The following is a 25,108-nucleotide window of genomic DNA, read 5'->3' as shown; positions in this document are numbered from 1 at the left end:
AATTACAGGCCTCTCATCTTTTTAAGTGGGAGAACTTGCGCAATTGGTGGCTGACTAAATACTTTTTTGCCCCACTGTAGCCTATAGCCTGTTTTAGAGTAATGTAATCATTGGATATTCTAAGAGCATTCATTGTCTGCTTATATGCCCCCTTTATTTATCCTACGGTTCGAACTTGGTGTACAGGGAGAGTACTGTATGGCCCATGTTCTGAATTCTGTCGCTGTACATTTAAAAATAACTAATAGTTATATTGACTACATCCGTCGTAAAAGGCACAAGATGAGGCTGAATGATCTGTTTTGCTCCCAGACAAGACTCCGCTGATAGCCAGGTGTAGCGGTTTTAAGGATTCACTCCATGGTGCTGAAAAGAAAGCTCTGCTGCTGGGACAGCTTTATGTAGACCCTAACAGTTTGTGGGCAACGTTTGTCACCATTATAGTGCAATTAATGTATTGTTGTGTAGTGCCTTTGCTGGCATGCATCAATTTTGGGGGAGCTTGCCACACCAAGAATTAAAATGCCAAAATCACCAGTGGAGGGCTCAATGAATGCAACTTCACTTAACTGACAGCAACCTAAATTGCATAACATGGAGATAAATATAGAAAAGAAAGCATGCTCAGTCTCGCAAATACTTGTCTTGTGTAATTAGGAAGTTATTGTGTTCAAGTCCCTGTTCAAATCTGTTCTATATACAGCCACAGAGAGTTGGAGTGGACTTGTGACTAAACAGGTTTGACCCAGAAACAAAATGCTGACAAATCCTACATCAAAAGGCTGACATTTCCCAATTCTGGATTCAGAAGTCGTTATGCAACTATATAGCATTACTGTGCATGTAGGAATTTGAAATGAAACTTGGACATATCAATATCTGAACCTTGGCACACCACGTGGCAACCTTCCTAATCTTATGTCTAGCAGGACTGAATGAACAACTGATCGGTGGAGAACGCACATGATGTCGTCCCTGGTCTTAAATCTTCCTGTAAATATGATCTGTCTAGTTCCATATACCATAGTTTTACATTTGAGGTGGTCATCCATCTTTAGGAGCCAAGGCTGGTTCCACAGCCACCCAGGCAGAAGCATGGCAGACAGTGAACCCAGTCAGTCAGGATCTGGGACATCTCTCCCTCCTTAAACTGGCCCATGTCAGCCATCTACAGCTGTCTGTACATTCCACAAGGTTTTGGGACAAGCAGCACTAACCAACCCAGTCATTAGCACAGTCAGGCAGTTAGTGGGGTTACCAGGCTCGCCATCATTTACAGGCCTTAATTGCTGTGGCCATGAGAAACAGCAGAGGCCCCTGCTGTTGCTCCTGCTGTAGTCCCTGGGGACAGACACTAAGGTTCCCAGCCTCTGGACTGTTCAATTAGTCCGACGGACCAGGATCAGCAGCTCTCCCACTGGAGCCATTATCAACAAGGTACAGCGCTAATTCAGTGTTAATGGACCGACTTCTCTGTAAAACTGCTTGCCATTGGCAGCGTAAGGGTGATAACTGCTTGCTATTGATCATAGCTGTTTGCTATCTGTATAGTCTGTCAGTTATATCAGTTGAGGTGAACGTGAGCTATTGACCTGAAATTCTGTTGTTGGTAAACAGATCATTACAGTAATATAGTTACACTTCAGGTGTTAACCCCATCAGTCCAGAGACCCAAGAATATATATTTGTTTAATAAAAAAAATAATCTGCTTTTCATTTATCTGCATGTCCAGCCCTTATATTTAGCCACACAATGAAGTATTTTACCATTTAAATGTTTAGGACAACCAGGGCTACAAGTAGAAAACAAAAAGCTATAAAAACAGCTGCTTTCAAGAGTTTTATTGACAAATGTCAAAACAAATAAGGGCCGCCAAAGCAAAAACCTGATAAAAAGGAATTTATAGGAATGCTGTAAGTACAGATATTGTTTGCTGAATGGGAAATGAATATCCAACTAGTCAGTGACAACTGTGTGGAGTTTGTGACAGCAACTATAAGCTTATAACAGTTTTAGACACTATGTCCTGTGGTCTATGTAGAAGAACCCCTTCTCTTCAAAACACTCGTGTAGCTTGTGTGCATCATTGAGCATAACATGTTACATGTGCGTGTTTGTGAGGGTCTCAGCTTTCCATAAGTAGCTTTTAATAGTTTGTAGCGCAAAATCATTCGGACTCTACAATAGGGTTGGGCGGCATTCAGACTTTCATACTGTCCTCTCATTCCGAGAGTTACGGTATTACCGGCTTAGTACACACGGGGGTGCCAAAAACACAAAAGGAAACATTGGCAGTCTTACCAGAATGTTAACAAAATTAGCACAAGTAATAGCGAATATCTGGAGGCTTCAAGCTAAATATGCAAACGAGCACAAAATGAAAATAAACAAAATTGCAAAGACAGGCAATCCAGCTCATAAAGTTATACATATATAGGTAGGAGCTACCGAATGTGATTTTTGGCGAGGTTGGACATTTACAAGCGAATGTAAACGAGAGACATTGTGCAAATTTACAAAATAGACTACTGAAGGAGGAACAGTACTGGCTCTGGAGCAGCACGTGTACACGCGGTGTCTGTGTTGCGTCTGACGTCGCTAGGGAAACAGGCATCCCTGCACTGCTCAGAAAAGATAGGGGAGAAGCAGACAAGGACGAAACCAGAGGAGAAAAAAAACACAAGGAAATCAAAAGATTGCAGTGGCAGCTGTACAGATAACTCATCCAAAGGGCTTTGACTTCTCAAACACGGCAAAATGTGTACAATATTCTTCACCTAATTAAATTAAGCTACTTACTCAGATAAGTAGCATGTTAAATTTAGAGGTCGCGTTAACGCAGAATAATTAAATAAAAAAATATTTAAAAAAGATAAAACGCATAAGCAATACCTTGCTGCGTTTCATAAACGCAGCTCTAAAATGCTTCTTATTGTAATTTTTGTTCCGCATCAGACTAATTTAGTGCTTCTGTTGCACTTCATTCAGATGAGAATTCAAGAACGGGCAGTCTATCAGCAGACGGTAGTGATCAGTGTAGGTACTTCTCAGTGTAGACAGCCTACTTTTCTCCAGTAAAATGCAAGATTAACTTTAAGCAAAACATTAGGAAATGTAGCTGGCTACATTCTTTCCATGATAAAGCTTCCCGAGACAGTTTCTGCAGAAATTCTTCCGTTGTGCAAACCCACAGTTTCATCAGCTGTCCGGGTGGCTGGTCTCAGACTATCCCGCAGGTGTAGAAGCTGGATGTGGAGGTCCTAAGCTGGCGTGGTTACACGTGGTCTGTGATGGGGAGGCCGGTTGAACGTACTGCCAAATTCTCTAAAATGACATTGGAGACGGCTTATGGTAGAGAAATTAACATTCAATTCTCTGGCAACCGCTCTGGCAGACATTACTTCAGTCAGCATGCCAATTGCACACTCCCTCAACTTGAGACATCTGTAGCATTGTGTGGCATTTTATTGTCCCCAGCACAAGATGCACCTGTGTAATTATCATGCTGTTTAATACATTTCTTGATATGCCAAACCTGTCAGGAGGATAGGTTATCTTGGCAAAGGAGAAATTATATCTAACAGGGATTAAAAAAAGTGCGCACAACATTTGAGAGAAATAAGCTTTTTGTGCGTATGGAACATTTATGGGATCTTATTTCTGCTCATGAAATATGTGACCTACACTTTACATGTTGCGTTTATATTTTTGTTCAGCGTACATTATGAAGCTTACCGTAGTCCCTCAGAACAGTTGAACTAGTCACGTGTTTTTTGTTGTTGTAAATAGCACAATGGGAGAAAGCAGGAGCAGGTGTATTGACAGGGGTCGTGTTCTATATTGAAAGTTTTTTTGCTTCAATTGAGTGACTATAGTTGCCATCAAAGAAAATACATTCGGCAGAAAATAACTTAATTTTCATCAGATGATAACAGAAGTACAACGTTACTTGGCTGGGAGCCACACAGGTAAAGGAGCTTACAATGAAAAACCAAGGTATTTTTTGAAAAGATTATGCATGGCTATCATATTTCTAAATATAGTTTGCTGATGTCAAAGTTGTGAACAGAGTACCCCATAGTGGCAGTGGGGTTATAGTATGGACAGGCATAAGCTACGGACAATGAACACAATTGCATTTTGAATGCACAGAGATAGAAATATCGTGCCATCACCTCATGTTTCAGCATGTCACAAGGATTTGTACACAATTCCCAGATGCTGAAAATGTCCTGCATTCTCACCAGACATGTCACCCATTGAGCATGTTTAGGATGCTCTGGATTGACGTGTACAACAGCGTGTTCCAGTTCCCACCAATATCCAGCAAATTCGCACAGCCATTGAAGAGGAGTGGGACAACATTCCACAATCAACAGCCTGATCAACTCTATGTGAAGGAGATTTGTCACCGCTGCATGAGGCAAGTGGTGGTCACACCAGATACTGACTAGTTTTCTGACCTTTTTTTAAGGTATATATGACCAACAGATGCATATCTGTATTCCCAATCATGTTAAATCCATAGATTAGGGCCTAATGAATTTATTTCAATTGACCAAGTTCCTTATATGAACTGTAACTCAGTCAAATCTGAAATTGTTGCATGTGGTGTTTATATTTTGTTCAGTAAAAATAAAATGTGACAGATTAAACCATACTGTGGCTATTTCCAAATCCCCTAGTATGCCACCCAAGCCTACTCTACAGACGTTTTTGTAAATAGACCTGACCCCGGGCCCCTTCGGGATCTGCCCAAGTCTCACAAACACCACTCTAGCTCAGCCCCTGTTAATCACAGACTTATATCGAAGGAATAGACAAATCCAAATGGTACAACCCAGAAGTATAGCTCTAAAACAATGTCTAAAAAAGGTGTTAGTAGTCCAAATCACACCAGCTTTGCGGGGGGTAAAAAAACGATGTGGATTATTTTATTCTGGTGATATCTCCCTGCAATGGCGGTGCAATAAAAAGCACCCACACTACTGGGAGGAATTAAAGTAACGAAGTAATACATCGGGCTCACATGTCTTCACTCATCAGGTAAACAGGAGTTCATGATTAATTGGCGGCAGAGTGTTGGTCCAGTAACAGAAAGGTCGCTGAGAAAGGTCGTTCAAATCCCTGAGCAGACTAGGTGAAAAATCTGTCGATGTGTCCTGTAAGTCACTCTGGATAAGAGCGTTTGCTAAATGACTAAAATGTAAATGTACTTACAGTAGGAAATAGAAACTGGTAGGTCCAGCGAGTCAAATACCTCTCACTTCCGCTGTGCTACACCTGCCTACCAAATACCAGGGACATTTTATCAGCACTTTATATGCAGTATCATCCAGAGTTTCAGTTGTGAAATCTAGAGTCAAAGGTGAATGAAGCAATAATGAGTTTGATAAAGGCTGTGGAAATCAACTGCACAGACAGACTTGAAGGCTGCATTCAGTTTCCAAGTGGGGAATGATCCATCTGAGGAGAGTTAAAACTGTCATACTCAAATGAAAAAGCCCCCCAGGCACTTGTCATGTTTTTGAGTGAGCAGCCACTCAGGGTAAAGGTAGGAGACACACACAGGACAGAGCAGAACAAGTATCTTGTGTTGGACTGTTCCTCACTGCTCAAACATGCACTGCATGGTGCCAGCGGTGTTCACCAGACAGGCAGATTAAAATCAATTAGCTTTAGCCACTGGTAAGCCTGGGTTACCGACGGTACACTCAGTGACTAGCCTCTTCTATACACAACATGGAAACGCTTTCTAGTACACAACATAACACCGGGGCAGGAGAGGATCACTGCTGTCGACTTGGTAGAACGAGATACAGGAGTGTTCACTGGTGGCACTGAGTCTGGGGCTTGGTCTTGGGATGGGAGTAACCTGGAGGCCAATTCACCACCACAAGTGCCATACCTTTGACACAATGCAACTTGTCTAAAGTACTCCCTCCCTGTGAATTCTTTGTTTACCGTCACTTCAAAACTACGTAATTGTGAAAGTGGGTGTGGGTCCTGCTAAAACAGGTCTGTGATATCATCTACAGTTTAGCAGAACTAAGTATAGCAAGATAATGCTAACACACCTTTGGGTGAGTCTTTGGTTTCATGTGCACGTCACTAAACAACAATTATGCCAGGGTTTCTCTATTCTGATTGATGTGCTTTAAAGAGGAGTCTTGTTGGCTAGCACAGAGAAGATGCCAGGCCTGGATATGAACATGTCTGTTTATGCGCCATGCTCAGCTCACACTCCTCACCTTTCCCCCTGGTTACTACAGAACCAGGTTTTACACAGGCCTTTTTCCTGGAAGTCAGCGACAAGATTCATTGGAGCAGAACTTTTTTTGTGCTAATGCAGAGGGAATGGCATGATTCAATCTGCAGATGTACTTCATCTCAACTTGCTTCTGGCTGAACTTTAATGCAGAAAAACACACATCCACTGCTGTGGTTGTAGCAGAATGGTCTGGGTATGATTCACACATGAAAATCTCTCACTTGTGGCAATTTAGCTCTGTGAACTTTCCATAGCCTTTGTGAGTGTTCTTTTTTTTGCTGATGCCCTGTAATGTTTTCAAGCACACTCCCCTTCGTGAGGAGGACTGTGGCTGATGGACACCCGTCCTGCCGCCTGCCCCGACACACACCCATTGAATAGAGAGAGGAATGCCATGGAAAGCCTCTCCCTGTGTTAAATGTGGAATTACATTCTCAACATTCTAACACTAATCACACGCAGTGACTTCATCAAGTAAAATTGCCATCACTAGGGTGATGAGGACATATAAAACAATAACAGAATAGATAAGAAAAGAATGGGGTGTTGTTGAAGGGAGATAAGTGACTAAGATCTTCCTAGGTTGTGTGAGACTTACATTACCATCTAATACTGAGCTGCAGGTTACTCCCTCTTAAAAGGAAAACTTGACCGCGTTTATATTTAGCCTAACATATCTCCAATACATCTCTGGAATTTCAATGTCATTATGAATTTAACCTTTTACGCAAGGGACATAATTATTTTATCAAGGTTCTTTATATGCTATCCTAAAAACGACCATACCACATATCTGGCAGCTATTGTTACTACTGTACTTGGTACAGTAGCCATGGTTGTGTCAGTTGTGTGGCTTCAGAGTGCACTGGCTCCACTTCTCACTCCCTCTCAACAGCATCCTCTGAGTATCATGTTACTGGTGTTATCACTATACAGATTGCTGTAGGGAGTCAGACCCCCCTCACCACATCCCCTACACAGACCATATTAACTAGTGCTGTACACACCTTTTCTATTTTTATACTGTCCATACACAGTGCTCTCAGTAATTATTGGAACAGCATTTTTTATTATTTTGCCGCTGTACTCCAGCGCTTGGAAGTTAGACAGTGACTAAGGAGTTAAAGTGCAGACTGTCAGCCTTCATTTGAGGATATTTTCATCCATATCAGGTGAACCGTTTAGAAACTAAAGCAGTTTTTGTAAATAGTCCCCCCATTTTGAAAGGGACCAAATGTATTGGGACACACATTTACTTATATATAGTCATTAAAAAGTAGTCAACATTTTGTATTTGGTCCCATATTCCTAGCACGCAATGATTACATCTGGCTTGTGACTACAAACTTTTTGGATGCATTTGCTTTTTGTTTTGTGTTTCAGATTATTTTGTGCCCCCCAAAAATTATTAATGGTAAAATAGTATGTTTTAAAACACTTACGTTAATGTGGATGCTACCATGATTACGGATAGTCCTGAATCAATTGTGAATAATGATTGAGGAAGTTCGACGGACAAATATCACCCCTCCAAAAATTTAAAAATTAAATGCTAACATCCAGTTATTCTAATGGTGAGAGGTTAGCATGTCATCATTACTTGTAATGGTATCTATCGAACAACATTTCCACTAGATGTTGGAACATTGCTGGGGGGGAACTTGCTTCCATTCAGCCACAAGAGCATTAATGAGGTCGGGCGATCAGGCCTGGCTCACAGTTGGCGTTCCAATTCAGCCCAAAGGTGTTCGATGGGGTTGAGGTCAGGGCTATGTGCAGGCCAGTGAAGTACTTCCACACCGATCTCGATAACCCATTTCTGTATAGACCTCACTTTATGCATGGGGGCATTTGTCATGCTGAAACAGAAAAGGGCCTTCCCCAAACTGTTGCCACAAAGTTAGAAGCACAGAATCTTCTACAACGCCATTCTATGCTGTAGCATTAAGATTTCCCTTCACTGGAACTAAGGGGCATAGCCCGAACCATGAAAAACAGCCCCAGACCATTATTCCACCTCCACCAAACTTTACAGTTGGCACTATTTATTCGAACAGGTAACGTTCTCCTGACTGCCAGATGGTGAAGCGTGATTCATCACTCCAGAGAACGCTTTTCCACTGCTCCAGAGTCCAATGGTGGCAAGCTTTACACCCCTCCAGCTGAAGCTTACCATTGTGCATGGAGAGCTTAGGCTTGCGTGCGGCTGCTCAGCCATGGAAACCCATTTCATGAAGCTCCTGATGAACAGTTATTGTGCTGATGTTGCTTCCAGAGGCAGTTTGGAAATCGGTAGTTAGGACAGAATTTTTTACGCGCTACGTGCTTCAGTGGTTCTGTTCTGTGTGCTTGTGTGGCCTTACCAATTTACGGCTGAGCCGTTGTTGCTCCAAGACATTTCACAATAACAGCACTTACAGTTTGACCAGAGCAGCTCTAGTATGGAAGAAAATTGACGAACTGACATGTTGGAAAGTTTGCACCCTATGACAGTGCCACGTTGAGTCACTGAGGCACTTCAGTACGGGCCATTCTACTGCCAATGTTTGACTATGGAGATTGCATGGCTGTGTGTTCAATTTTAATACACCCGCCAGCAACGGATGTTGTTGAAATCATTGAATCCATGGCCAAAAGTATGTATGTACATACATACTTTGGCCATGGATTCAGCTTAGAAATGTCCTTGTTTTTGAAAAAAAAAAAATGTGCTTTTGTCCATTAAAATAACATCAAATTGATCAGACATACAGTGTAGACATTGTTAATGTTGTAAATGGATACTGTAGCTGGAAACGTCAGATTTTTTATGGAATATCTACATAGGCGTACAGAGGCCCATTGTCAGCAACCATCACTCCTGTGTTCCAATGGCACGTTGTTAGCTAATCCAAGTTGATCATTTTAAAAGGCTAATTGATCATTCGAAAACCATTTTGCAATTGTTAGCATAGCTGAAAACTATTGTTCTGATTAAAGAAGCAATAAAACTGGCCTTTAGAAAAGTTGAGTATATGGAGCATCAGCATTTGTAGTTTCGATTACAGGCTCAAAATGGTCAGACACAAATAAATTTATTCTGAAACTCGTCAGTCTATTCTTGTTCTGAGAAATGAAGGCTATTCCATGTGAGAAATTGCCAAGAAACTACGACGCTGTGTACTTCTCCCTTCACAAAACAGCGTAAACTGTCTCTAACCAGAATAGAAAGAGGAGTGGGAGGCCCCGGTGCACAACTGAGCAGGAGGACAAGTACATTATAGTGTCTAGTTTGAGAAACAGACGCCTCACAAGTTCTCACCTGGCAGCTTCATTAAATAGTACCCGCAAAACACCAGTCTCAACGTCAACAGTGAAGAGGCGATCAAGGCATAGTTGCAAAGTAAAAGCCATACCTCAGACTGTCCAATACAAAGAAGCGATTAAGATGGGCAAAAGAAGACAGACACTGGACAAAGGAACTCTACCTATAAGGCCAGCATCTCGGAGTCGCCTAATGGGCCTCTGTACGTGTTTCCAGCTACAAAAGTAATTTATAACATTAACAATGTCTACACTGTATTTCTGAAAAATGTGATGTTATTTTAAATGGACAAAAAAAAGTGCTTTTCTTTCAAAAACAAGGACATTTATAAGGGACCCCAAACTTTTGAACGGTAGTATGTATGTAAGTTGAAGTCGGAAGAATACATACACTTAGGTTGGAGTCAATAAAACTTGTTTTTCAACCACTCCACAACTTTCTTGTTAACAAACTATAGTTTTGGCAAGTCGGTTAGGACATCTACTTTGTGCATGACACAATACATTTTTCCAACAATTGTTTACAGACAGATTATTTCACTGTAATCACAATTCCAGTGGGTGAGAAGTTTACATCCACTAAGTTGACTGTGCCTTTAAACAGCTTGGAAAATTCCAGAAAATTATTTCATGGCTTTAGAAGCGTCTGATAGGTTAGTTGACATCATTTCAGTCCATTGGAGGTGTACCTGTGGATGCATTTCAAGGCCTACCTTCAAGCTCAGTGCCTCTTTGCTTGACATCATGGGAAACTCAAAAGAAATCAGCCAAGACCTTAGAAAAAAAATTGTAGACCACCACAAGTCTGGTTCATCCTTGGGAGCAATTTCCAAATGCCTGAAGATAACACGCTCATCTGTACAAACAATAGTACGTAAGTATAAACATCATGGGACCACGCAGCTGTCATACTGCTCAGGAAGGAGATACGTTCTGTCTCCTAGAGATGAACGTACTGTGGTGCGAAAAGTGAAAATCAATCCCAGAACAACAGCAAAGGACCTTGTGAAGATGCTGGAGGAGACAGGTACAAAAGTATCTATATCCACAGTAAAACGAGTCCTACATCGACATAACCTGAAAAGCCGCTCAGCAAGGAAGAAGCCACTGCTCCGAATCCGCCATAAAATAAACCAGACAACGGTTTGCAACTGCACATGGTGACAAAGATCGTACTTTTTGGAGAAATGTCCTCTCGGATGAAACAAAAATAGAACTGTTTGGCCATAATGACCATCGTTACGTTTGGAGGAAAAATGGGGATACTTGCAAGCCAAAGAACACCATCCCAACCATGAAGCACGGGATGGCAGCATCATATTGTAGAGGTGCTTTGCTGCAGGAGGGACTGGTGCACTTCACAAAATAGATGGCATCATGAGGCAGGAAAATTATGTGGATATATTGAAGCAACATCTCAAGACATCAGTCAGGAAGTTAAAGCTTGGTCACAAATGGGTCTTCCAAATGGACAATGACCCCAAGCATACTTCCAAAGTAGTTGCAAAATGGCTTAAGGACAACAAAGTCAAGATATTGGAGTGGCCATCACAAAGCCTATAGAAAATGTGTGGGCAGAACTGAAAAAGTGTGTGCGAGCAAGGAGGCCCACAAACCTGACTCAGTTACACCAGCTCTGTCAGGAGGAATGGGCCAAAATTCACCCAACTTATTGTGGGAAGCGAGTGGAAGGCTACCCGAAACGTTTGACCCAAGTTAAACAATTTAAAGGCAATGCTACCAAATACTAATTGAGTGTATGTAAACTTCTGACCAACTTGGAATGTGATGAAAGAAATAAAAGCTGAAATAAATCATTCTCTCTACTCTTATTCTGACATTTCACATTCTTAAAATAAAGTGGTGATCCTAACTGACCTAAGACAGGGAATTTTTACGAGGATTAAATGGCAGGAATTGTAAACTGAGTTTAAATGTATTTGGCTAAGGTGTATGTAAACTTCCGACTTCAACTGTATATGCTACTCTATCATATTGGTAGTAGTTTACGTCAGGATGCTACTGGGTCAGTTATTACATTATTCTATAGCATACACACATATATAACGCTATCCCAGACTCTGACAATGCTCATTCTGACAATGCTCATTTTCATATTGGTCTGTGTGTATTGTTAATGTGTTTCTAGATATTACTGCACTGTTGGAGCTAGAAACATCAGCATTTCGCTGCACCTGCAATAATGTCTGCAAATCTGTGTACGAGACCAATAAACTTTGATTTGATTTTAAGACTTCTGAACCACTGAGGCAGTCACAGGAAAGTTTACCACTGCTTTGTCAAGTTGATCACATGCACGTTTTTGTTAAATATCCTGTTGCAACGACAAGTCTCCACAGCTCATTCAAAGTCTAAAGCCATCTCAGGCAGTGGTTTTACACATACAGCTCTTACAGAGAGCAGAAAATGCTCAGAAAGGAGAAACAGACCGAAAGACATGGCAATTGATGTTTCAATTCAATAGAAATGTCTAAGTATTTAAAGGATGTCAACATGAGCCAGTCACCCAGTGACACTCGTCTGTTTCAGCTAAAACAGCAACTGAGAAAACCACAATGCTCGAAACAAGAGAACAAGCAACAGTGAAGCTTTCATCATACAAACTCCAGATTGCATCTGTGTGTAACTTCCTCCAGAACTGCAACTTCATGCATGTTGCTTCTTGTGATTCAGGAGAAAAGCTCTACACAATAGAGCCTATAGCAAACATCATTAGTGTTGTTCATATAAAGAAAAACAAGAAGAATGGCCAAATATATATATAATGTTTCCACAGCAGCTAAATTAGATGGCTACTGTCCTACATTCTCCAAAAATGTAGGCTACTACTTGTCCAAAATTACTGTGGTCTGTTTTGTCCCTGGACTGTTTGTCTGTGAACTGTTTGTGCCATGGCCCTGCACACTAAGAACAGCAGAACCATCAGGAAATAGACACAATTGAAAACAAGAGGGGAGTTGGTGGCAGCAAACACATGAAAGGTTGGAGAGAACAAACACAATGGAGAGTTACAGGTACAGTGCAAACAGCAGGGAGGGGGAATGGGGCAGGGGGGTTGAGTGAGGCTTGGGTTGAGAGCAACAGTCCTGGGAAACACTTCCAGCTTTTTCCCACCCAATCAAATTGCCCAATAATTAAATCTACCAGTGTTAGCGGGTAAAACATTTTTTGTGGCAATGGTCGCAGGCGGGAAGGGGGTTGTGAGTTGGCTGAAAAATCAGTCCAGCAGAGAGAAAAATTGCAGTTTTTCAGCAAATTTCCTGCAACTCTACATATTTTGCCATGGCTATTTCTGTGTTCTTATGCTCAAACATAACAAAACCAACAGGGACTCCAATCGGGGCCCCTGGGCATGTACCCTGCATGCCCTGTCAAAAATACTCCTAAATTCATCATTAGGGAATTTTTCATATCTCCTTGACTGTCTACATTTTATTTTGGTTATTTCTAGTTCTTAAAAAGATGACATTATTTCAATATATATATGCCAACTATATTTTTCTACACACTTTCTGTCTGGGTTAAGTCATTTAAGTTTACACTGAAGCCTTTTTCTATCCCGAAAATGTGTGTGTGTGGGGGTGCAACAATTTAGCAGTGGAAGTATAAATGGTAGGGTATAAATCTTAACTCAAAATATTAGATTGCATTTGTGTTTTACACAGAAAGCAATCAGATTGGTATCAGATATACCAAAGAATTGGCAAAATATCTAAATTAGGCCACCTGTGTAAACACAGCCAATGAAATCTAAAATGATGTTGGTGGCAACTATTCCTTCTTTTCAGTGACAGTTAAGAAAACTCTGTCAAACCACTGGGTGGAGGTATGAGACAGGCACAGTCAAGCCTGTTGTGAGCTTAGGTATAAATCCAAGATACACAAAAGATTGTTCAGGTTCAGATGGCTTGGGGCACTGTGGCTACATTAACACAGGCAGCGCAATTCTGATCTTTTTTTCACCAATTGGTATTTTGACCAATCAGATCATTGATTGGACAAAAGTTCAGAAATGGGCTGCCTGTGTTAACGGAGCCTTAAATTAGCAATCAAGTGAATAATTACATAAACCAAGGTGTACAGACAATTTGACAGCATCAACAAGAACACTTGTATCTCATGTTTATAGGTATAGGCCAGCATACATTGCATACATGATTTCTTATCGTTTGTCTAAATAAAGTGAATTGTGGCCTAATTGAATCAAATGATTGATTCCTAGCCGATAGCCTAGTGTGAATTGACCGGTAATGGGAGACATACAGAAAGTAGCCTATTACACTTACCTAAATCAATGTAGTTGGTCAATAAATCAGTGTTAGTCGAATTGTGTCCGTACACCGGCAGATCCAACACCGGGGCTCTCCCGATGAATACCCTATCACAAGTCAAAAACTCATAGACAGACAGCACTAAACTCACAGACAGTACTAAACTCACAGACAGCACTAAACTCACAGACAGTACTAAAAGAGCGCAGGACCAGAAACACTACACCCCTTGCGCGCAAGTCGCCTCCAAAAATACAGAAAAAATGAGGTTTTCAATGTCCGTTCCTTCTGCTCACAGGTATCGCAGCCTTCTCTGAGAGCAATTCGCGCTACTATGTTGTCAGTGTGAAAAGCCTCTGGGTCTGAAAAGACTTCTGAAATGTACTCCTATTGCTGGGTATTGGATACAGAAGTGATATGACACCACCTGTGGTCACCCATATAATGGCTCATAGTGCCACGTGCTGTTATGAAAATAAAGGTATGAGCGCGCTGGGCGTGTCGGGGATACTGGAAGGGTGGGTGATAATTGAGATATTACATAGGGTAATGGCTAGAAGAGATCCAGCTTTTGTCAAATGAATGCCAAAAGGTGCGTTTTAGCTAACCCTAACTATTTTTCTAACCTTAACCCAATTCTCCTAACCTGCTGCATAAATTCGTCTAATCTGCTACGCAAATTCAAATCAGACTTTAATTTGACAATAACTGGATCATTCTAGCCGTGACCAGGCCATAGGGCCTTGCACATTTGTCTTAGTGCGCCATCTGCAGATAATACATAGCATTACAAAATTCAACTGATCCATAGGGATCCCAAAATACAATAGGCCTAAATATGCCTACGCCTACACATGCCATCCAGCCATAGGATAACCTTGAAAACCCCTTTTTGGTTCCAGGTAGAACCCTTTTGGCTTCAGGTAGAACCTTTTTGGCTTCCATGTAGAACCCTTTCCACAGAGGAACCAAAAATGGTTATCCTATGGGGACAGCCAAAGAACCCTTTTGGAACCCTTTAAGAGTGTAGGAAAGCAAAACATGACAAACACTATTATGAGAATTGCAAACTTTTCTCAAAACTAACCTCCCCCTTGGCTGCAGGGACAATGGATACGCTGGCAATCCCCTGGAGAACAAAGAATGTCCAAAGTGATTGGCCACTAGATAATTAAAGATGCGTTCCAGATCGAGGTTAGTTTGACTTTTAGCCATTAGTTCTGAAAGTAGGGCACACGAGCCAAAACAGACCCCCGAAAAATTGTGCACAATTGTGTATAACGTCATCCATTTTGTATGATATGTTACATCCTGCTTTTTTTTGTGTGTGCATGACATGTTACGAATTCCAAATTGTACAATATGTTCAGAATTTGTAAGTGCATTTGTACAATATGTTACTAATTTGTGTAAGTGCTTAAGGTCCCATTCTACTGTGTCTTGAACGCTTTTCTTGAGCCGCCTACTGTAATGGTTAGTGAAATTACTTTCAGAGTGGTTGCAGATCCCACTTTTCTGGACCCCTCTTCCCAACAGCCAAAGGTCCCGAAGCTTCTGCTCATGTGCGGGATTCTCTACTTTAGTTTACAGGCTACTCTGGCAATTGGTGCATAATTTAATAAAGTTAGATGAAAAATGAATCAATGTCTACAAGTTCCCATAATGATAGTATGCCTATTCTACATAACAGAACTGAATATAATAGCATAGTGTAATGTCACTGTATGAAGAAAAAAGAAAAAAAACGATTTTACGATGTTTGTGTGAATGGTCACATTTTTCTGGCATGCTGCCAAACCACCGTCGCGACCCGCTACCAAGGACTGTGGGCTCTCCCTCTCCGTGGCCAAAGTGAGTAAGACATTTAAACGTGTTAACCCTCGCAAGGCTGCAGGCCCAGATGGCATCCCTAGCCGAGTCCTCAGAGCATGCGCAGACCAGCTGACTGGTGTGTTTACGGACATATTCAGTCTCTCCCTATCCCAGTCTACTGGCCAAAGTTGGCCACCATTGCTCCTGTACCGAAGAACGCAAAGGTAACTGAAATAAATTACTATCGCCCTGTAGCACTCACTTCCGTCATCATGAAGTGCTTTGAGAGACTAGTCAAGGATCATATCACCTCCACCTTACCTGTCACCCTAGACCCACTTCAAGCTGCTTACCGCCCCAATAGGTCCACAAATTATGCAATTGCCATCACACTGCACACTGCTCTATCCCATCTGGACAAGAGGAATACCTATGTAAGAATGCTGTTCATTGACTACAGCTCAGCATTCAACACCATAGTACCCTCCAAGCTCATCATTAAGCTTGAGGCCCTGGGTCTCAACCCCGCCCTGTGCAATTGGGTCCTGGTCTTCTTGAGCCGCCCCCAGGTGGTGAAGGTAGGAAACAACATCTCCACTTTGCCGATGCTCATTACTGGGGCCCCACAAGGGTGTGTTCTCAGCCCCTTCCTGTACTCCCTGTTCACCCTTGACTGCGTGGCCATGCACGCCTCCAACTCAATCATCAAGTTTGCAGACGACCAAACAGTAGTAGGCTTGATTACCAACAATGACGAGACACCCTACAGGGAGGAGGTGAGGGCACATGTGACTCTCGGAGTGTGGTGTCAGGAAAATAACCTCTCACTCAACAAAACAAAGGAGATGATCGTGGACTTCAGGAAACAGCAGAGGGAGCACCCCCCTATCCACATCGACAGGACAGCAGTGGAGAAGGGGGAAAGTTTTAAGTTCTTCAGCTTACATATCACTGACAAACTGTCAGGTCCACCCACACAGACAGTGTGGTGAAGAATGCGCAACAGCGAAATTTGGCTTTGCACCTAAGACCATCACAAACTTTTACAGACGCAGAATTGAGAGCATCCTGTCGGGCTGTATCACTGCCTGGTACTGCAACTGCACCACCCACAACCACAGTGCTCTCCAGAGGGTGGTGCGGTCTACACAACACATCACCGTGGGCAAACACAAATCTAAGGAAGGAATGGAATAAGAATATATAAATATGTGGATGAGCAATGTCAGTGGCATAGGCTAAGATGCAATAGAATAGAATACAGTATATACATATGAGATGAGTAATGCAAGATATGTAAACATTATTAAAGTGGCATTATTAAAGTGACCAATGATTTCAAGTCAGTATGCAGGCAGCAGCCTCTCTGTGCTAGTGATGGCTCTTTAACAGTCTGAGGCCTTGAGATAGAAGCTGTTTTTCAGTCTCTCGGTCCCAGCTTTGATGCACCTGTATTGACCTCGCCTTCTGGATGGTAGCGGGATGAACAGACAGTGGCTCGGGTGGTTGTTGTCCTTGATGATCTTTTTGGCCTTCCTGTGACATCGGATGCTGTAGGTGTCCTGGAGGGCAGGTTGTGTATTAGGTATTTGTTGTGGAATCTTTAGATATTACTTGTTAGATATTGCTGCACTGCATTTCACTACACTCACAATAACATCTGCTAACCATGTTATGTGACCAATAACACGAATTCAAAACAACACTGTAGGCTACTTCGAAACAACACTATGACTCAAGAAGATCTAAATGCATATCCCCATGAAACTGAGACTCTGTGTTTAAAGTAGAGTCCCCGCACATGTGCAGAAGCTTCGGGACCTTTAGATGTCTGGAAGAAGGGCTCAGAAAAGTCGTATCCGTAGACTCTGCCAATTCATTTTGGCAGGGACATTATCTCTAGCAATTTGCTGTAGGCCTAACGAGCTAGGCGACAGGGGATATGGCTGAGACATAAATATGTTTCCAAAACGCAGTCTACTCAAACATGAGTCCCTGTCCAAGCATTTGCGTTTTCAGAAACGTCATTTGCAATTGCAAAATCAATGCAACATGAAATCAACTACATACACGTTAACGGAAATAAACGCTGCAAAAAACTAGAGAATGTCCAACTGTATTTAGCAACATGAGATAACAGTCACGTTCCTTTACTCAGCCATTGCTGATGGATGCCAGATCTTATAACACCTGGATAGGCATTTTACGTATCAGCTAAGCACGTGATGGTCGTGTTTCTCTCATCAGACGTTGCTGACCCATGCCAGATCTTACAACGCCTTGATAGGAATTTTAGATATCAGCTCATCACATCGTATGTTATAACAATCTGGTGCCCGGCAGCACTGTTGATGACGTGGCACCCATTGGTTGATCCACGCAACTCCTGAGCAGGGCCACTTTGTAAGAAGAGGAAATGGAGCGCTAGCTATAGTCACATGTGCTGATGGTTGTCTCTGTGTTCATGATCACACTTTGGAATAAAATAGTCCTCCTAGAATAGGCCTACACTTTTGTGGGAAATCTGCCTTTTAAGAGAGCAGAAACAGACTGTAAACTCATATTTATGAAGGAACTAGAGGTAGGCCTAGCTCAGGGCTCTCCAACCCTGTTCCTGCAGAGCTACTGTTCTATTGGTTTTCACTCCAACCCTAATCTAGCGCAGCTGAATCTAATAATTAGCTGGTTGATAAGGCGAATCGGGTTACTTCCAAATGGGGTTGGAGTGAACACCTTCAGGAGTGTAGCTCTCCAGGAACAGGGTCGGAGAGCCCTGGCCAAGCTACTTCACAAACGTCAAACCGCTCGGGAATCAATTCGAGTCACACATCAAAACCGTTTTATGACTTGATATGGTTTATTTGAATTACATAATGTATGTGTATCATAGATTGAAGAACATTGGTTGGTATTAAATGAAATATATTATGTTTAATCTGATACATGGTTAAAACCCTGTACAATCATATGTTGTGGCTAGAAAAGGTATGTTGCATTTTGACAATACCGTTAATGAACAAAGCAGAGAAACATTTAATTTGGCAACATAATGATAGGGGTTCGGGTAAGTACATAAAATTGTTTAGTTGTTTCGTATTGACTTACAAACGTATATTTGCCATTGGTTACACTTGTATGCAGACCTTCGATTCACTGTTTTAATGTATACTGTATGTCAAAGCAAATTGGTTAATTTTTAAAGCGACAGATTATAGAAACAGTAGTAAACAAACACAGTTTGCAGTAGAATTGAGCTATCAAATCAAATGTACAGTAGCCTAAGGAATCAATCTTCTGGTCCATCTTACTGTTCACGCCTTTCTTTCTGAAATGTTTGAACACCATTGTGGGTTTTGATGTTGTAGTTGACAAGCAGGATACGTTTCAGAAAAGATATGTGCTCCAAAGTGAAGCAATGGCATCTCTTTGCTATCCCTTAGGTCATGGCCTAAAAATGTCAGTAGTTCCACTGAATTGATACAATTGGTGTAGCTCCACTTCTGCTCTGTCAAGACATTCCGTGTTGCATTCACTTGGGGGTTAACGTCAACATACCTCCTCCTCCTCTTCTCCACCATCACATTCAACTTCCACTATAACACTCAACACCTCCTCTGTTCCCAACAGAAATACAAGCTGCACAAATGGCTGGCTGAATCATTACATGTGAGATTAATTATAGATGTAAGTAGCGAACAATAACACACTGAAGGACATGAAGACGTCGCCTTGATTGTATTAGTACTCTATGCAGCAGAGCAAACAATCTTGAACAAATGGAGAGTCAGCAGAACTATTTTGTAACCAAGCAACAAATATTTGATGCCATTGTTTGGAATAATAAAGTAAGTGATCCATTCATGTATATTGGACGGTCATATCAGTGCTGTAGCCTCGGCACACCCAGGACGCTATTATTGATCTGAAATCAAAGTGTAGGAAGACATTTAAAAGGCAACATTCATTCTGTCTACGTTATAGAGAACATAACATTCTCAGGCATTTGTGTCTGTGACGGCACTTGGGTGACAAAGTGCAGCAGGTGCATGCTAAGCCGAACACATAGAAGTAGCTGAACTGTACTGAAGGAATGTCATTTTAGTTGTAGTCAATGAGGACAAAGTTCTTTCTTTATACTGTACCTGGAACAGTATCATCAGCATTCATTCTATCCATTCAAGCAGTGTCTGTGAAAATCACTCCAAGACTATTCAGTGATGGACCACATGCTGGGGGTGAGGTGTCAAACCACACAGTGTTCCTACCTCCAGACTAGCTGCACAATGGTCAACAGCTGTGGTCACTGGCTGATGTGAACATGCAGACCTGACTAAACCAGGTTGGTGACAGTGGGTGTTGGGGTAAGGGGTTGATCATATGGCTGCTGGAATGATCTGATGTTCTGGTTTATCTAATAGTCATGTGTCCACTACAGTCCATGTGGTTGTGGAGTGGACAGGTAGAGTAAAGCAGTTACACTGGTGTCACATAGTTCCCCGGGAAAGTCCCAAAGGCATGTGTCCTTTCTGACGTACCTAAGGAAAGAGCAGAGCACATTGTCAACCAAAAGTTCCCTCCTACTTTACATCATATAGCCAAGACAACCCTGGTCCATTCATCTGACTACATAAGTAATACTTGTAATATCATTTGATGCCCGATAGGGGGCACACTTGTATTTCATTTGACTTAACTTAAAAGTGGCAATCAGCTGCCGAAACAATAACAAAGTGTCCTCCCCAGCACATTCTGCTAAAACGCTGAGGGGTGGGGCTGGAGAAATGTAAGCACTCTAAAATTCATAGACAGAGCTATGGATGCAAGGACAGACCATCCATGAAATAAACACAGTTTTAACCATGTTTTGAGGCTATATAGTGTTTGTTTACATTTTAGTTTGTTTACAAACATTTGTGTAAAACAAGCTTATATTTTGGGTGCTGATGGGGTATGATAGTTGAACTAAGCTCATGAGGCATTTATAAGTTACATTCTTCAAGAATCAATGGGTACATATCATTAATTTATAAAGTCCAAAAATAGATGTAGCTACTGCAGATTGCCCCTTTCAAGTCTTGTGTAAATGTCTTACCTACAAACCAGCCATCATCACACTTCTCCATCACTTGTACGATGTCCCCCTCTCTCAGTTCCAGCTCATCTCTGTTCTGTGGGTTGTAGTTGTAAACTGCTTTGTATCTGAGTGAGAGCACAGGCCAGGGTTTGGGATTTGATTTTTGGCAAGGTGAGTAGACTGTGGCAATGAAAAATGAGATAAACAGTACCTCAATCACGTTATATAAAATCACATCTTCATTGACAAAAACATTTGACTCACGGTTGGCGTTGCACTACTGTTGAGCCAGCATTGTTGGTCGTTCTTGTTTTGGGGATGTTGTTCGGGGCTGCTCCTCCCCTGTGTGCAGATGGGGACATCTGATTGGACGGTGAATCAGCTCTGCCAATGGAGTTGTGCAAAGCCGGTTGTGCTCCTCCCCAGGGGTTGTTCTGGGGGGTGGGGGAGGCAGGCCATGAAGTGGGGTGTGGCCAGTGATTGGGTGCTTCTTTGGATAGTGAGGGCTGGAGGGATGAACGTGAATGGGAAGCTACTGTGCCATGGGGTATGGGTGAGGACGGCTTCAGGGGGGAAAATCCTGGTTCAGGGCTGCGGGAGGAGGGGGTCAGACTCCGAGGCGAGCGGGTCAAAGGAGAGCAGGGTGAGTGTAGAGGGCGCCCTGGACTCATTGGCTCTGGGGATGTGGGTGACATGGAGCAAACTGGGTAGTCGTCAGAGGATGATTTGGTGCGGGGCAACTTGTTAACCTGGACGTAGTTGGTGGGGAAGATGCCACTCCTGGTAGTCCCTGGGACCCGGCCCTCCAACCACCTGTCATCCACACGCCTGGTTACACTGATCACCTCGCCCTGAGATAGAGGAGCAGGGACATCATGGTTCATGACAAAAGTACCATAACTCTCACGTAATACATTCAAACCTCAGGTAATTGTCACTATCTATGTAATTATGAATACAGCTGTGTATCAACCATAAAGAAGAAAACACAGGCAGTGTGAGAGAGACACAGTAGAGGGAATACTTTGAATGATTAAAATATTCTTAAAGAACAGTCAACATCCTAAAGCTAAAGATGAGAGAGAGTATTACTATTAATCCCAATTTGGGAAATTGTTTTATCACAGCATGCATCAATGACTTACAATTACAGGACACGCAACAATCACCAACACATGATAAAAAACAAGATACAGAAAGGCACATGTACCATAGTATCCCAAAAAGAATAGTCTGATTCAAGTGCTGTTTTCTAACCTACTCTGGGGAAGAAAAAAACAGGCAACAACATTTTCCAATAGGAAGACCTCATAAAACAGTTAATCAATTACACTCATTAAAAAGGCTGTGGGTAGAAATGACCGTCTAAACCTCTATGTGGAACTGGGCAGGATGGACCTACAACTGAAGCTGCTCCTGTGTTGCATTACTGTGCTATGGTGTGTTATGGTCCTGTCATGGGGTTTTTACTTGCAGCCTTTTTATGAACATGTCCTGCATCGATTCCAGGCTGCAGCATGTAGCACTAGCTTTCTTCATGATTTAATACAGGTATTAGGGTGTTAAAGATAGAATACATAGTAGGATGCTCACTTTACGGAAGGACAGCTCAACAGGCAGGTCTGCATTGAAGGTGAACAGAGCCACTGCTTGTCCATAATCCAGCACCTGGATGGTGGGAGACTTGATGGGTGTGGGCTTCTCTGTAGGAGGGACAATCTGGGGCGGAAATGAGTGAGGTTCAGAATGACATGTGGAGCGCATCACATAAATCGACACTGAGGTTAGTTGGATGCACACCCACCTCCACATAGGTTGTGGGGAAGATACCGGCTCTCCCATGATGCTCTCCTTCAAACCAGTTGGCGTCTACCTGCCTGAGGATGTAAACAATGTCTCCCTTCTGTAGAGACAGTTCCCTAGGAAGAGGAGGAGAAAAGTCAGACTGTGGCTCGAGGGACATGCATTAGATTAATTGAAGAGCTCAGCTTTACTAACTCGATATTAACATTATTGGGCTTTGAGAAAATCGGTTTGGTCAAATTAGGTTTGACTGGCCTAAATGTGATATAATTACATTGAGTGTGTTTCTTTTCACTGACAATACAGTTAAACGGACATGTGAGAAGGAATGGTTTGCAGCCGATCAGCAGGAATTATAACTCACTTGGGTGACTGAGCCTGGAAATTGAACTTGGCTCTTGCTGCTTTCATCTGCACAAACAAACACAAAAAAAGTGTATTGGCGAGATGTGAAAGTCTGCTTCTCACAAGGGCACAGGCCTGTTCCAGCTTGCAGTTGTTGATAGTTATAGCAAGATCCTAATCAGGGCAGCTAAAAGAAAACAAAATGTTCATATATACAGATTATTTTCAGACCACAATACATAAAGCACTAAAACATTCCGATGAACCTCACTCCTCAAAGATCAGAGATACATTTTCAAAATGTTTTCACATTGTGTACAGTATACACAGGTATGTATAGTAATTGCATATCCCAACACCAAGAAGGAGAAAGACATCTACCTGCTTCTCCGGCCTTTTGGGTGGGAACTCCATGACTTCAGGTGCAGGGGAGAGGCGTTCTATTGTAGAACAGCATGGAGACGTGGAGAGTAACAGAGATGAGAGTGAGGAAACAAGACACGGGTCAAAAGAGTGGAGCAGAATCACAAGGTTTATCAGGAAATTGTATAGCCTCCCAATCCAGCTTTTGGTGCTTTAAGAGTAATTAGTGAAAGAGTCGGTGGGAAGATATGTAAAGATTGAATGAACCCTCTCCAGTTCAATGTATGTTCTTCTAAAGAAGCCAAACCTTTGGGCTGGTTCTCAGACTAATCTCCAAGAAAAACAGTTGGATAAAGCTGATCTATAATCAACGTTTCCGGCCCGCAGTCCCTTTTCTGTGCTACCTCCCCACCCATACACTACAGCTCTTTCCATGCTAAAAGTAAGAAACGTCTCCTCTCACTAACCCATATCAGTTTTATATCAAATTCATTCAGACAGATCAGGAAAGTCTGCAGGAAATGACAAGGAATCACAAGACTTCAACAGTAGTCCCAATTACTGTATTACTGTATTCCGTTAGTAGAGGCTGTTTTTCCATGAAGTGTCACTGATTAGATTTGAAACATTACCCACTATTAAAATGAATCAATTCCAACTACAGCATTCAAGTACACAGCAGTATTATACCTAACCTACTGTTACTAGTCTTTACTGGGCCATTTTACTGAGACTGCATGTTGAGTGGCCTAGCCTTAGCACCACTCTTTCTGAATAAAGGTTTTCATGTATGGATTGGATCCAGGATCAACTCCTACATAGACTTACCATGTGTGGGACTAGGGTCTGCCCTCTGAGCAACAGCTGTTGTGGGGACAATGGGACGATGGAGAGGTTGCTTTGCTCCAGTCAAAGAGCTGGAAAAAATTACAGGAAAAGAGAACAGGTTTACTGTATGACTGTATGCTCCCACAAACTACAGTCAATTAGATGTTTCCCAACATTAACAGCCCACATGGTGGAGCTCCACACTGTATAAGGACAGGGTACTGTGTGCAGTAGTATATACATTTGTCATGCAGATTTGGCCTTTGGGCACAGCTGCTGGTTTGCATATAAAGATCAAACAAAGTTGAGAGAGCGAGAGAGAGAGAATTACTCTGGGGACCTTCTGTCTTTGGAGAACTTATAGTCATCATCATAGTCGCGGACTTTATTACCATGTGTAAATGACAGGGAAAGATCATGCAGGGTTCTCCAATAAATGTGAAGTTAAAAGACATAGCAGCATGAGCAAATCAGTATCATTATTAAACAAACATGTATCTGAGAAAGTGCATTAGATCAGTAAACAGCTGTCCACTGTCTGAACCAGATAAACACAGTCACAGAAAGGCATCACACCTGCCTGTTGATCCAGTCAGAGTCTGGCAGCTGGCTGTGTCTGCCTGCTGCCAAGCAGGAGGCCTGGACAACAGGAAGCCGTAAAAACCTGCCATATTCTTACTGTTGTATGTTTCCATTTTACATCTCCTTAGCAACCGTCTCAGTAACCGGACTCTGAGGTCTCGAGGTAGGAAGGAGGTCACTTGGCCAAAACACTTGAGCTCAGTTTAGCAAACAACAACTAGGAGAGATCTGTCCAAGAATGTATTACACAGTAGGCAAGAAATTAGCTGAACTTCAATTTGTTTAAAAGGCATGTAGCTCAACTATTAAGTATTCTATAAGAATGTCCACTAGGCAGCAAGACTAACTTTACTTTGCTATGTTTTCTCATTTCTAACTGATAGGGAACCAACAACTGTAAAGACTGTAACGTATTGCAACAGTTGTGTGATGGA

General features: G+C 42.1%; 2 protein-coding genes across 6 annotated transcripts in view; both read right to left on the bottom strand.

The window, feature by feature from the left end:
* The window catches only part of LOC139545405 (PDZ and LIM domain protein 2-like), a 62,748-nt gene extending 48,467 nt beyond the window's left edge, over positions 1-14,281 (bottom strand). For both annotated transcript variants that reach the window (XM_071353135.1, XM_071353136.1), the window contains exon 1: positions 13,883-14,281. The gene's annotated coding sequence lies outside the window, so the exon portion shown is untranslated. The remainder of the gene's footprint in view (positions 1-13,882) is intronic.
* Positions 14,282-18,513: 4,232 nt separating this feature from the next.
* LOC139545404 (vinexin-like) overlaps positions 18,514-25,108 on the bottom strand; it is a 39,450-nt gene continuing 32,855 nt past the window's right edge. For 3 of the 4 annotated variants that reach the window (XM_071353132.1, XM_071353131.1, XM_071353134.1), the window contains 8 exons: positions 24,093-24,181; positions 23,283-23,341; positions 22,921-22,967; positions 22,558-22,672; positions 22,347-22,472; positions 21,018-21,604; positions 20,772-20,878; positions 18,514-20,214 (listed from right to left, as the gene is read on the bottom strand). In XM_071353132.1, the coding sequence (XP_071209233.1) occupies positions 20,153-20,214; positions 20,772-20,878; positions 21,018-21,604; positions 22,347-22,472; positions 22,558-22,672; positions 22,921-22,967; positions 23,283-23,341; positions 24,093-24,181 (1,192 nt within the window). In that variant the 3' untranslated portion in view covers positions 18,514-20,152. The remainder of the gene's footprint in view (positions 20,215-20,771; positions 20,879-21,017; positions 21,605-22,346; positions 22,473-22,557; positions 22,673-22,920; positions 22,968-23,282; positions 23,342-24,092; positions 24,182-25,108) is intronic. The other variant, XM_071353133.1, reaches the window with a different exon arrangement.

This window comes from Salvelinus alpinus, chromosome 19 (genome assembly GCF_045679555.1).
Source record: "Salvelinus alpinus chromosome 19, SLU_Salpinus.1, whole genome shotgun sequence".
In the NCBI taxonomy this organism is placed as follows: Eukaryota; Metazoa; Chordata; class Actinopteri; order Salmoniformes; family Salmonidae; genus Salvelinus; species Salvelinus alpinus.
The sequence above is the reverse complement of the archived record's forward strand: the minus strand, read 5'-3'. Positions and strand labels throughout refer to the sequence as shown.